The sequence below is a fragment of the Phasianus colchicus genome, chromosome 2 (assembly GCF_987193195.1).
Source record: "Phasianus colchicus chromosome 2, bPhaCol1.hap1.1, whole genome shotgun sequence".
NCBI classification, from domain to species: Eukaryota; Metazoa; Chordata; class Aves; order Galliformes; family Phasianidae; genus Phasianus; species Phasianus colchicus.
In genome coordinates, this window is record NC_143437.1 from 30,853,909 (window position 1) to 30,866,411 (window position 12,503).

The following is a 12,503-nucleotide window of genomic DNA, read 5'->3' on the forward strand; positions in this document are numbered from 1 at the left end:
GTTTGAGGCTGACACATGGCTCTGAGCAGTGGGAGTCATCTCTCTAAAATACCTCATAGAGCTACTAAAGCAGCTGTCAAGTCCTTGGCCATGGTGATGGGAAATGTAGGCTGGGCCACCCCTCTGTGGCTGCTCTCTAGTGGGTGCATGTGAATGGTGCCTTCTCACACTCAACACCCTTTCTCTCCCAGATACCCATCTTCCTGATTCAGGGGAAGGTAGAAGTCTTACTCATAGCCTAGCACTCAACACCCTGGAGCAGGAGGGTTTATAGCTCTTTAGGGTTCATCACTCTTTATCCTTAATGTCTATATAAATCTCCAGTCATTTTTGTAAGCGTACTGAACATCTTCTCCTCCAGCAATGAGTTCCCTGAATGAGTATCCTTTTTAGGATAAAGGGGATCCTTCCTGTCATTAATTTTGATTGTATTATTTCTGATTTTGCTGAGTATCCTGGCAGGCCACGAAGGAACCAAATGAAAAAGACCGCTGAGTCTCAGCAAAGTTCCCATGGACTTCAGGGTCACAGGGAATGTGACACTGCGCTTGGGCAACATTCCTGAAGGCTTTGGGAACACACAAAATAAATCCTGGGGTAGCCCAGAGAGGCTGCCCTCACTGCAGCATTAACATGGAGGAGGGTGAATCCCAGAGCTCTCGTGGGCTGATGCACCTCTTGCAAAGCCACCAGGACCAAGGGAATTGAATTCTTATCTTAGAATCATAGAATGGTTTGGGTTGGAAGGGACCTTAGAGCCCACCCAGCCCCAACCCCTGCTGTGCGTTGTCACCGCCAATTCAGCTGCCCAGGGCCCCATCCAACCTGGCCCTGAGTGTCTCCAGGGATGGGATACCCACAGTTTCTCTGGGCAGCCAGTGCCAGTGCCACTTCCCTTCCTTGAGCCATTTCTGATGGTCTCAACCACCAGTCCTGGGAAGTTCTGAAGGGCTTTGGGAGCATTTATACCACAGCAAAACACAGGGCAGAGTGGAACTTGATAGATTCATCAAAACTACACATCTTCTTCTCCATCCTTCCCCAGATCCACCACTAGTCCCACTGTTGCTGTTGACCACAAGCGTTGCTGTGTTTCCTCCCATCCACCCTCTGCAGGGTGAGAGATTACTGAAATGGTGAAAATCACACAGGAAGAGCCAGGAGCTCCTGCACCCTTGACCTTCACCCTCTCCCTGCCCCTCTCTTGCCCACCCCCTCCACGTCCCCATTGCAGGCACAAACACCTACTGCCCATGGAAGCTATTTCTAAGCAATCCCGGGCATCTGGAGAATGAGGCTCTGAACAAATATTGGAGCGTGTGCGTGCGGTGAGCGCACACACACACATCTACACAGAGATGGTGCTGCTGCAGAGTCAAATATAGACCTTGGGGAAGGGGGAACAATGGTTGGGGTTGGGTTACATGACTGCGGGGCCAGCGAGCTGCTGATGTTTGTTGTGGGCTGGGGTGGGATGGGAGAAACAAGGGGGGTGGCATGGGGGAGAACATTTGTTTTTACCCAGAGACCCCGGGCCGGTGCTGCACAGCAAGCGTGCATACAGAGGAGAGGTTCACCCCGAGCTGCGGGGGAGGATGCTGGTGTAAGCTGGCAGTTCAGAGGTGTTTGCGGCCATTCTCCAGCTGCTTGTGCTGCTCCTCTGTCTCCCTTAAGGGACTGCAGTGGGCAGGAAGGGGTGTTTTTCTGGGAGTCTGCAAAGAGAAGAGCTTCTTTCTCTTCTTGCTCTGGGGAAGGTTCCTCAGTGGAGGAGAAGAGGCAGTATCATCCGCTGCTGAAGCCAAGCATCCTCACCCCTCATGTCCAGGTGTCTCCAAGGTGCAGGCTGCAGACACTGGAGGAAAAGCAAGCAGCCCCAGCTGGCTTTGACAGGTAACTTTTCCATCTCACTGGGAATGATGGTACAGGAGGGAGCCTGCAGCTGGCAGGCATGGGGGAGAGGCACAAAGGTGCTTGGTGATGGGGGATTCCCAACCCCATTCTGAGTCTCTGCTCTGTGGGGTTTCCTTCATCTGAGGGAAGAGCACTGGAGGGATTCTTATGGCTAGGAAAAAATCCTTCCTAATTCTGACCCAGCAGCTGTTCCATGCGAGACGCCCCTAGGGATGGCATGGCAGGGATCAGAGCATATTAGAGCCGGGTCCAAGCTAAGTGCAGGAATCCCCTCCTCAAACCTCATACCTTGGGTCTGCAAATAGAGTCACTTTGCTGGAGTCATTATGGGCAGCCTGGGGACAGCCAGAGCACGGCTCAGAGTTTGCCCAGGGATTGGACAAGAACCCTTCAGCGATGAGGAAGGAGCATGCTTAGGGTTCATCGTGCCCGGTGTGTCTGCCTGCTCTCTTTTGCACCCACTTTTCTATGCCCATCCCTTCCCTGTCTGTGGTCCTCACACCAAAAGGAATAAACCAAACCCCAGATTCTTTTTCCTCAGATGTGTTCACTTCACCCTCTGAATCCCTGCCATGGTTTCCCTTCTCTACTCCCCTGCCTGGCATGCAGATCTCCAGCAGCCGATTTCCCCTCCCTAGCCTTGGCCACAGATTTCACCTCGGAGATGACTGTTATGGGAAAGCCACGTGTGTGGCTCAGCTCGCTGCAACCCAATCCCACCTCCCCCTCCCTCACCACTCCTGTTGTGGATACAGATGCTTCTGGGTACCAACACGCAGTGTCGATCTGCAAGAGCTTTTTCTAGTGTTCATTCAATCAAGGTTTACCTGCATGCAGGTATGGCCTTGCAATGTGGTGCAGTGCCCTGGCAGATATCCACAGAAGAGAGTGAGAGCAGGATGGAAAACTGCAGGAAGCATCCTAGAGCTGGTGCACCTTGGTCAGCATCCGAGCTGCAGGAGACTGGTACCTGCCTGATCCTCAGGGCCCTTGGAGCAGTTCCATGGGGTGACCAAGACAGGGAAAAGCAGGCAAAGAGAAGAATGGTGTTTCTGCCTGACAGGAAAGCAGAAGGGAGGCACGTGAGGTAGGAACCCATAGTATAGCTCCCTAGAGTTGTGTTGTCTGAACAAGCCAAGGTCTGCAGGCAGATGAGGTGCAGAACTGGACTTTGGTGGGGCTATGAGAGTCACAGGGACTGCAGGAGGTGACAAAGGGAGGGCAGGGATGTGGTGAGGAGACAGGAACTGATAACACCCACATGAGTACCAGGAGCATTAGGTTATACTTGCTTCCTGGAGGAAAATAGCAAACTTTGAGGCCAGTGGAGTATGGAAAAGGGGCAGATGATTTCTAATTAAGGATAGCTAGACCTTGGAAGGTGGTGGAGTAATCTGATTTTATTGAGTGGCAGAAAGGCCATGCAAGGTGAGGAGAAGCACAGGCAGCTGTTCCTCTTAAGGACTTGGCTGCCCAGCCCCTCACACAAGGCTGTCTCCATGTTGGAGCATCGGTATCTATGTCTCATGAGCAGCAGCAGGAGAAGCACCAAGAACCACAGCTGGGTGGGATGGCTCCTTTCTGGCAGCTTGGCAGGGTGCCTTCTTTCTAGGGTGGCTGCCTCACGTTGCTTCTCTACTTTCGGACTTTAAATCGCAGGGCTTGAAAATGGAGATGTGCTCAGTGGAGGGACTGGAGCTGACACAGAGGGTCTGGGGTGGCATTTTCACTTTTCTCAATATCTTGAAGCTTTGTGAAGCCTGGGGGAAATCTGGTGGGGTTTCCTGGTGTGTAGGCAGAGGTGCTGAGCGGAAGGTGATCAGTAGGGGAGGCCGGCATTGCCCGACTCCAGCAGCGAAGCCTCCGTCTATGGGGATGTCTGACCCTGCCCCCTCCTAAGGGGTTCCAACGGGATCCGACCCCCAGCCCGGAGCTGCCACGGTTCGTGGGTCCGGGGGCTCAGCCTGTCCCGCGCAGTGACCGTGGGTGGGTGGGAGTCCTGCGTGTGGCCGCCCCCGGAGGCAGCGGGAGCAGGGCAGGGGTGAGCGGGCAGGGCGGGTCGGGCCGAGCCGGCCCGGGGGGGCTGCCTGCGGTTTGGGGCTGCGGGAGGCGGGATGTCCCGGGGAGGGAGCGGGGATGTGCAGGCACACGCAGCCGCTGGCAGGCGGCCGGGGCGCACGGCGGCGGCGGCGGCGGCGGCGGGCGGAGCGGCACACGCGGCAGCTCCCTCCGCAGACCCGCGCCTCCCCAGCCCCGCCGCCGCCGCCGCCACCGCGCCGGGCATGGCCGCCCCTCGCCGCCGAGCCCCGCGATAGCCCCACGAGCCGCCGCATCGCCGAGGTGAGCGCACCGGGGAGGTGGGCTGGCCTCGCTGCGCGGCCCCCGCCGCCCGAGGGGGCGGCGGGGCCCGGGTGGTGCGAGGCCCCCCGGCCGGAGAGGGGGAGCAACGGAGCGAGCGCTCCCCGCCCGGACCCTCCCGGGAGTGCGGGGGGATCTGGAGGGGTCGTGAAGCCGCGGGGGGGCTGAAGGGGCCGGGAAGGCAGAGCCGCATCTCCCGGTGCATCCTGCCGTGCCCCGGTAGCCCCGGGCCGGGGGACTGGGGAAGAGCCCTTGTTCTGAGGTTGTCCCCGGTCGCCTCCGGCGGTTCCCGGTCACCCGCGAGGGGGTGTCTGTTATTGCCCCTGGGGGGGCCCTCATGCCCCGAGGCACTGGAGGGGATTAGGGAGGAGAGGGTGGGCGCGTCCCTGCGCCCCAAGGCCAGGCCCGCTGATATCCGCGTGGGGTCCGGTTGCCCCCGGGATGCGGCCACCGAAGGCAGCACCCAGAGGTCTGGAGCTCGAAGGGGCAGCAGCGGGGAGCCTCGCGCAGCGAGCTTTGCAATGACGCTGGTGATCGGAGGTCGGGCTTTCAACAGCCCTAAGGGATGGGCTGCCAACTGCTCGCCCGTCAGCCCCCAATTGTTTTATAAGTTTCCTAGGCATTGCTTCGTCCTCTCCTGAAATGCTGCAGCTGTCCGCCACTGCCCAGCATTTCAGGGCAGGAAGCAAAGAACAGTCCTGAAAGCACGGTGACAAGGGGAGCACACGTAGGGAAGATGCTGTGATCCCTGCTGGAATTTGGCTGGGACGCTGACAAGCACATCTTGCAGTCTCTCTGAAAATGCTGTGTCTTTTTTGGGTGATGGTTTGTTTGTGGCGAGATGCTCTGAACAGCATCACTGCTTTGGGCTCAGTGGGTGATTTTGTCTGGTCCATGTGTGTCGAGCCATTAAAATTGTCCCTAGCACCTTGTCCTGCAATGGATGTAGGTGTGGGGGTGACTTCTCTCCAAATCTGGGCAGCTTTCCATGTAGCTACGGACACAACGCAACCTTCTCTCACTTCACGGTGGAGCTGAGAGCAGCACGGCCTCTGCTCATCACACCCACGCAACTGGATAGAGCCTGCTCCGTGCCACGCTCCTTACGGGATGGCTTAACCCCTCCCATCTCATTATAGTAATATCCTTATGATATCACCCTAGAATTTCCTGCCCTAAACAACCCCAGAAGGCTGGGAGGGATTGAAGTGTTTTTTGAAAAGTGTTTAATGCTACTTTACAAGGGCAGGAGGCGGTCAGAAAATCAACGGGTGCAGGAACTCGAGGCTCACAGGTCTCTCTGTGGGGTGGCAGAGGGAAAGGGCTGCACCCAGCAAGTGAGCGCTGCTCAGGGCTTCAAGCCTGGGGCCTATTGCTTCACCCCCTTCCTTACCAATGCTATTTTCCCTGGTGCTACTTTCTGCCCTCTCACCACCTAGATCCACCCCATTCCCTTCCCTCCTAATTGAGCCAGACGGAGCTTCGCATCTTAGCCACCAGCTTATGAGGTTTGCTTGCTGCAGGCAGTGAGTCTTTGAAAAGCAGCCCATGTGCTGTGAGCGTGGGATAGATGCAGTGCAGGGACCTCACACTTCAGTTAACACAGAGCTCAGGTCCCCCGATGCAGGGAGGGAAGGTGAAGGTCCCCTTGGCAGCGCTAGTGATCGTAGAGCCTTGAATGGAGCAGTGCAGCAGCCTCAGCTGCTGTGCACTCAGCACTGAGCGTATTTGTTTGGTCTCCCATATGCACGTGTTAGAAGGCTTTATGGTTCTTAGTGCTCCAACGTTGCATTAGAGGAAGGAGCATGGAAGGACTGAGAGGTGTGTGGTGAGAAGCCCATACAAAACCGGATGTTTCAGCTCAGAACTCCCAGGCAGTGGAGAGGAAGGGACGTGTGAAGTGATGCTGCAGTGTGAGCCACAGGCTTTTCCTCAGCTAGCTCTTTTTGCCTCTGTAGGTGTTCATCTCGGTGGGGCCACACTGACCATGCTCAGGAGCTTCTGTCTCCAGCTCATGTCCTTGCTTTGGATCCTCTTGGCCCATCACCAGCTTGCCCAAGGTGAGTCTCTGGGTCCTGCTCTTCTCTGTTTACCTTTCCAAATCCATTCCTGGCATGGACAAAACTCCTCAGCTCATTGTGCAAAATAGAGCTGGCCTGGCATTGAAAACCAGAGAATGCTGCTTCATCATCCAGCACCTAGGAGATGACTAATGGCGACCATAAGGCCCCGTTGTGGTGGCAGCTGGGTGGCAGTGAGGTGAGGGGTCCCAGTGCCCCACCTCTCACTGGGATGGGCCCATTGGGAGAGGCAGGGGGAGAGGGGGAGAAGATCCTGACCCCAAAAGGCTAATCCTGGATCCTGTGAGGCAAAATCCTGAAGATTATCTTGCCCTACCCCCGCTCCAGACAAGTGCTGAATTCCCAAAGCCATCTGCCAGGAGAGGTGCTTACAGGCAGGAGATACAGTGATACCCAAGCCTAGACCGAGCAGATCCAGCACCACTGCCCTGGTTGGGTTTGGGAGGCTCCTGCCTCACAGATGGACTTTTGGGAGGCTCATGCCTCATGGATAAAGGGGCCTGATCCGGGCAGTCACTTGCTGGCCTGGGTGCACACTGAGTTCCTGCAGTAAGCTCTGAGTCAGTGAAGGGGCAGAGGGGGAGGTTGGGGCAAAAGCAGACACGGAGGTGGAGAGAGCAGGCTGACGTGGATCAGGAGTGAGAAGTGGCATGGCAAGGCCATGGCTCAGTTACAGCCTCTTTATGGTGGCCTTTAAATAAATAAGCAGAACTGGATACCTGCTCCTCAAGGTGAAGGGGGGTGCTCAGGCCCTGGCTGCAGTCTGCTGCATGCAAACAGTTTTTCTCAGGAATGGGAACATCCCAGAGACACAAAGGACCAGTTCTCACTACTTCTGCCTTTGGTGCCTTTGTGCCCTGGTGTGCCTGAGCCTTCCGACCCCAGTGGTCCGGGTGCTGTAACACAGGCTATAGGGTCCTATTTCTCAGTTACCTGCAAGCCAGCAGGGCCAGAGCAGATCTGGGGTCACCCATGATCTCTGCTTAACCTCAGCCCCCTGTCCCTGCATTGCAGGTGATGACTGCAGTGAGCACTGCAACCTAGCCCATGGCAGCTGCGACCAGGATGGGAAGTGCAGGTACGTTCACCTCCCTCAATGCTTTTATCTTTCCTTACCCACACCTCAGCCTTGGCAACACCCCACTGAAATTGCCCTCTGCCCAGGGACTTCTGCCATTGTGGTTTCTAGGCTTTCTCTTTTGGGAAAGGAAAGCAGCTCACACCTTCTGTTCCTGCACCACAGCCTGTGATACCCAAGGGAAGAGGTGCTTGCTGCCCACTCTCAGGTTTATCCTGAGGTTTATCTTCATGCTGTTTTGTTTATAGCTTTTGCAGTATCTGGTGCCACCTCCGCTCAGCCCTGCTTCCATAGAGATGCCCTCTTTTCTTAGCACTTGCTGAGAGCTGATAGGATGGGGGAAGGCTACTGGGATGCCATAGCTTTAATATGTTGGTGGCTGTGGCCACCACACCGCTCCTCTGGAGCCAGAAGACTCGTTTTATCCTGTAGGACTCCGTTTTCCCACCACACTGCACCCATAAGCCTGTAGACTCATAGAACATCCCAAGTTAGAAAGGACCCATAAGGATCATTGAGACCTACTCCTGGCTCCATTTAGGACCATTCAAAATTCAGATCATACTTCCAAGAGTGTTGGTGCCCTGGATATCCTGTTCAAGGGCCTGACCACCCTCTGGTGATTAACATTTTCCTATCACCCAACCTGACCCTCCCCTGTAACTCAGTGCCTTCTACATGCTGGCCACATCACGTGAGAACTTGCATAGCGACCACCCACTCCAGTACAGGACCTCTCGTCCCATCCCCTGGGGCTTCTGGTGTTACAGATGGGGCTTCTCTCTGCCTGTGTGGCTGTACCGTGGGAGATACACACAGGGGTTGTGCAGTAGGTACAGAAAAGCTGGGTGTCCCAACGCTGCTCTGTCCCCTCAGGTGCGACCCAGGCTGGGAGGGCGAGTACTGCGAGGAGTGCGTGCGCATGCCGGGCTGCCTGCACGGGACCTGCCACCAGCCCTGGCAGTGCATCTGTCACAGCGGCTGGGCCGGCAAGTTCTGCGACAAGGGTGAGTCTCTGGCTGTGTGGATGGCTGGCTCTGCAAGGGACAGTGGAGCATCATCCAGGCTCATTCCCATGCTGCGCTTCAGTGTGCTGTGGCTAAAGTCCTGCTCTGATAGGAGGGATGGCATAGCCAGAAGCCACGTGTGGGATGCCAGCTTGGGCTGCCAAGAGATGGGACGTGCTTTGGCTGTCCCCAGCTGCATGGTGGGAGCAGCAAAAACACTGTATCCAAGTGTTGTTATCTGGCCTAACAGTGCAGCTCCCCCATGCCACCACCATGGTGTGCTCCTGCTGGCTGGCATACACAGCACTGGCACATCACGCAGGCCTCTAGGGCAACAAGGGGTCTTCTTGCCACCTCCAGGCCTGGGTTGCTACTGCCTGTTGAAGGGAAGGAGAGAGAAGCTGCAGCCACTTTCCATCCCCACTGATCTGGCAGAGTTTGGGAACTGAAGTGACTGCATTAACTCTCATTTCTCACTCACTCCACCTTTTCCTTCCCCCTCAGATGTCCACATCTGCGAACATCAGTCCCCATGCCAGAACGGGGCTCAGTGCGTCTATGACCGAGATGGGGACTACTCCTGTCTGTGTCCAGAGGGCTTCCACGGGAAGGACTGTGAGATGAAGGCAGGGCCATGTGAGAAGGCAGGGTAAGACACAGCATTGTGATTACAGACAGCACTAGTTGCAGTTCAGCTTGGCTCACTCTCTCTGGATTTCCATGCACTAATGGAGATAAGCCAAAACCATCTTTGGCTTTAGTTTAGCTTGGCATGCTGCAGTCCCACTAGGGCTGTGATCTGAGCAGGTTCCCATCCCTTGTCAGTTTGGATGCAATGAGCTGACACCAATTGAGCCTTAAGGAGCATCAGGAGGGCCTGCATCTTCCTCAGATCCTTGGCCTGTGGCCTCTTCCCATTGGGCAGCTGCCCTGTGCCTTGGGGATATCCCATCCTTGTCACTATGGAGACAGAAGCTTTACCACATCCTCCTTTACCGCATCCATCCACCTGCTCTGTGGCTTGGCAGCCACCTCCAGTAGTGAGTTTCCATCCCTATGGCAGGGGGAGTTGCTTGCTCTCCAGGGCCACGACCCATCCTTCCTCTGTCCTTGCAGGTCTCCATGCAAGAACGGGGGACAGTGTCAAGATGAAAACGGCTTTGCCAGCAACTTCACGTGCCGGTGCCTTGCTGGTTTTGTGGGGGCTCTCTGTGAGCATGACGTGGATGACTGCCTGATGCGGCCCTGCGCCAACGGTGCCACCTGCCATGATGGCATCAACCGCTTCTCCTGCCAGTGCCAGGTGGGCTTCGAGGGGCGTTTCTGCACCATCAACATCAACGACTGTGCCAGCCAGCCCTGCAAAAATGGGGCCAAGTGTTACGACCGTATCAATGACTATGACTGCTTGTGTCCTGACCGTTTCACTGGCAAAACCTGTGAGATCTCCGTCCCTGAGCCCACCTGGGCTCCCCCCTACTATTCTGCAAACCATGAGAGCGGCTGGGCGATGAGGAGCACCACCAGCGAGATGCCTGAGGTGACACAGCCAGAGCCCATGAGGAGTGCAGTTACAGGGCGGCGCATGGCCAACCACAGTGAGAAAGTGCCGGGAGGAGGGTTGTTAAAAATCTCTGTGAAGGAGGTGGTGACCCAAAGGGACTCGGGGCTGAGTGAAGCCCAGCTGGTGACAGTGCTGGTGTTTGGGGTGCTGACGGCAGTGCTCGTCCTCATCACTATCCTGCTCATCCTGAGGAACTGGCAGAGGGGCCGACAGCAGTCGAACTGGTGCCAAAGCCCTTCACAGGCTGCCAGAAAGCTCCAAGATCAGGAGTGCCAGGTGGGCATGTTAAACTCAGTCCTGATCGAGCCCAGGAAAACAACAGAGCTGTGAGCACTCTGAGCCGGGCCCTTGCAGGTCATCATGCTGGCAGACCCCTCGAACTGCACCCCAAGCAGCTGTTCTGGTGCAAACTGGGCAGTAGGGAAAGGTTCCTCGGGCAGTGAGCACATCAACAAAACGCCACGGCGCTGAGCTCGGTGCAATGGGCCCAAGCCATCTCCACCCGGCCAGCACCTGTGCGAGTGGAGGTAGGGCTGCATGGGGCCAGCCCTGCAAGGGAGCAGCATTGGTACCACTCCAGTGTGAGCGCTTGGAAATGGGACTGGGAGTGCTGGAGTGCTGTCTCACAAGTGTCTTCTGCTAGGTCTTCTGCAGCTCATCTCTGTGACTGGAACAGGGTCTCCCAGCTCTTTCTGGAGGTTGTAGTTTCAGATGCCGTGTTCCAAGGGCACAAGGAGATGCTCTTGCTCTGTGGCCTTGTAGCCATGTGAGCCAGTTTGGAAAGACTGTAGAGATCGTTTAGGGTCTCCTGCCCTTTTTCTGCCCTGTGTGATGCTCCCTCCTCTTGCCATCAGACTTAGCATTACAGACATGTTCTGTACCTTCCTCCTGATGATCCGTGGTGTCTCCTCTCCCCACTTATGGAGCCGTCCTTTCTGGTATGGACACAGACAGCAAAGCTCCTCCCCCACTCCAATGTGCACTTCTGCTTTACTGTTTGCTGATGGGGAAGCGCATGGCCTCTTCCTTGTGGGGCATCCAGGGCCTGAGCTGGTCCTTCTCACATGCCTTCACAGGTGAAACTGGAGCTGGCCAAGACTGGAGATGTGCTGCAACTGGCTCAGGAGCAATACAAGATCCATATCCTCATTTCCCCTGCCAGTCCCTCCAAAGCAGCCAGCTGGCATTAACCTCAAACCAGCCATTGCAGTGTTTCTTGATAGTATAACCAAGCTAAACTCCCTGCAGTGGATGTGAGGACAGGATACGGAGCCAATGATGACTGTAGGAAGCAGATACAGCACTGCATTCTCCTTGCTAAAGCAAGGCTGAGAGGCACTTAGTCTTGGTGCCAGCTCTGCTCTGCCTTTTCTGGTCTGGTGTACAGCAAGCAGGGCCTCCCTGCCACAGTCAGGATTTTCTGTGCCTCCTCATAGGAATGAGGGGTCAAACAGTGGAAATCTTTAAAAATAAAGAACAGAACAACCCCTATTACTGGCCTGTAGGGTCACAGAACAGGATTTGAGGTCACGTAGAAAGAGAGTGGCCAGAGGATTGAGCACTCAGCCAGGAGAGAGACCTGGGAGAGGGGACTGGGGCCTCATCAAAAAGATTATTTTTTTAAATACATGAATGGATAATGTACCTTTATCAAATAAAACAATTACAAGTCCAGAAACTGTATCGGAGAATGATAAAATAATTTAGGTTGAAGGCATTTCTGTACATCAACCTCCTGCTCTCAGCAGATTCAATTGCATCAGGTTGCTCAGCTACTTGTCCTGTCCAGGTGTGAGTATCTATATTTTCATCACTGCCCTCAAAAGGGCAAAACCAGATTGTGGCACATGGATTGCTTTACCCCATGTTCTGGCCCAAAGTCATCATAAGCCTTTTGTTGCCTGGAAGCCCTTAACTTTGCTGCCCTGGCATTGTCCTGCTGGGAGAAGTTCAGAGATCTCAGGGCCTTCTTGATCTTAACATCTCAAAACATCAGAGGCTACTTAGCTTGAGGCCAGCCTTACCTGTCACTGAGCAAAGAGAGACATTATCTGCAGTGGGTAGGGACCTGCCTCAGGACAGGGTAATATCTGCAAGGCACTGACTCAGAGTGCTGGAGAGCAAGGAAAAGCCAAGACTAAATCCAAGGGCACTGATGGGAAGAGCAAGCTGATTCTCCAACTGAAAGAAGCCGTGTGTTTGTGCAGCTGGGAGCAGGGGAGGAGTCAAAGGGAGTTTCCCTAAGAAAAATGGTATTGGAATAAACTAGCCTTAAAGGCCTTTAATGTCATTGCATTCTGGCCTTTCGGAAGGAAGGTCTCCACTGCAAGCCAGAGAAAGAGCAGCAAGATCCCTGGTTGTAAACTTCTGGGGTATTTGGAGAGGCCAACGTTCCCTGGATGTTCTAGGAAGAAGGAAAGGTTATCTTAACGCAGAGGGCACCACTCCTGCTGCTCTCAAGCAAGTCTGTGTCTGGAGGGCAAAGGGGAAAGGAACCCAAATAA

The 12,503-nt window shown here is 55.2% G+C and overlaps 1 protein-coding gene across 2 annotated transcripts; it reads left to right on the forward strand.

Moving 5' to 3' along the window:
• The first annotated feature begins 2,854 nt into the window (after positions 1–2,854).
• Positions 2,855–12,443, forward strand: DLK2 (delta like non-canonical Notch ligand 2). 2 transcript variants are annotated; one of them, XM_090135267.1, is made up of 6 exons: positions 2,855–2,998; positions 6,228–6,329; positions 7,365–7,428; positions 8,305–8,435; positions 8,940–9,084; positions 9,552–12,443. In XM_090135267.1, the coding sequence occupies exons 2-6, from the start codon at positions 6,257–6,259 to the stop codon at positions 10,327–10,329; spliced, it is 1,191 nt and encodes a 396-aa protein (XP_089991393.1). In that variant the 5' UTR covers positions 2,855–2,998; positions 6,228–6,256; the 3' UTR covers positions 10,330–12,443. The 2 variants fall into 2 exon arrangements, with proteins under 2 accessions (XP_089991393.1, XP_089991392.1); XM_090135266.1 differs by lacking the exon at positions 2,855–2,998 and adding an exon at positions 4,123–4,251.
• The last annotated feature ends 60 nt before the right edge of the window (positions 12,444–12,503 follow it).

What these genes read in the sequence shown, in the direction of transcription:
- DLK2 (XM_090135267.1), top strand. Translation starts at nt 6,257, where the DNA reads ATGCTCAGGAGCTTCTGTCTCCAGCTCATGTCCTTGCTTTGGATCCTC. An exon ending in CCATCACCAGCTTGCCCAAG is followed by an intron (nt 6,330 to 7,364) that starts GTGAGTCTCTGG and finishes CCTGCATTGCAG; the next exon opens with GTGATGACTGCAGTGAGCAC. An exon ending in GGGCCATGTGAGAAGGCAGG is followed by an intron (nt 9,085 to 9,551) that starts GTAAGACACAGC and finishes CTGTCCTTGCAG; the next exon opens with GTCTCCATGCAAGAACGGGG.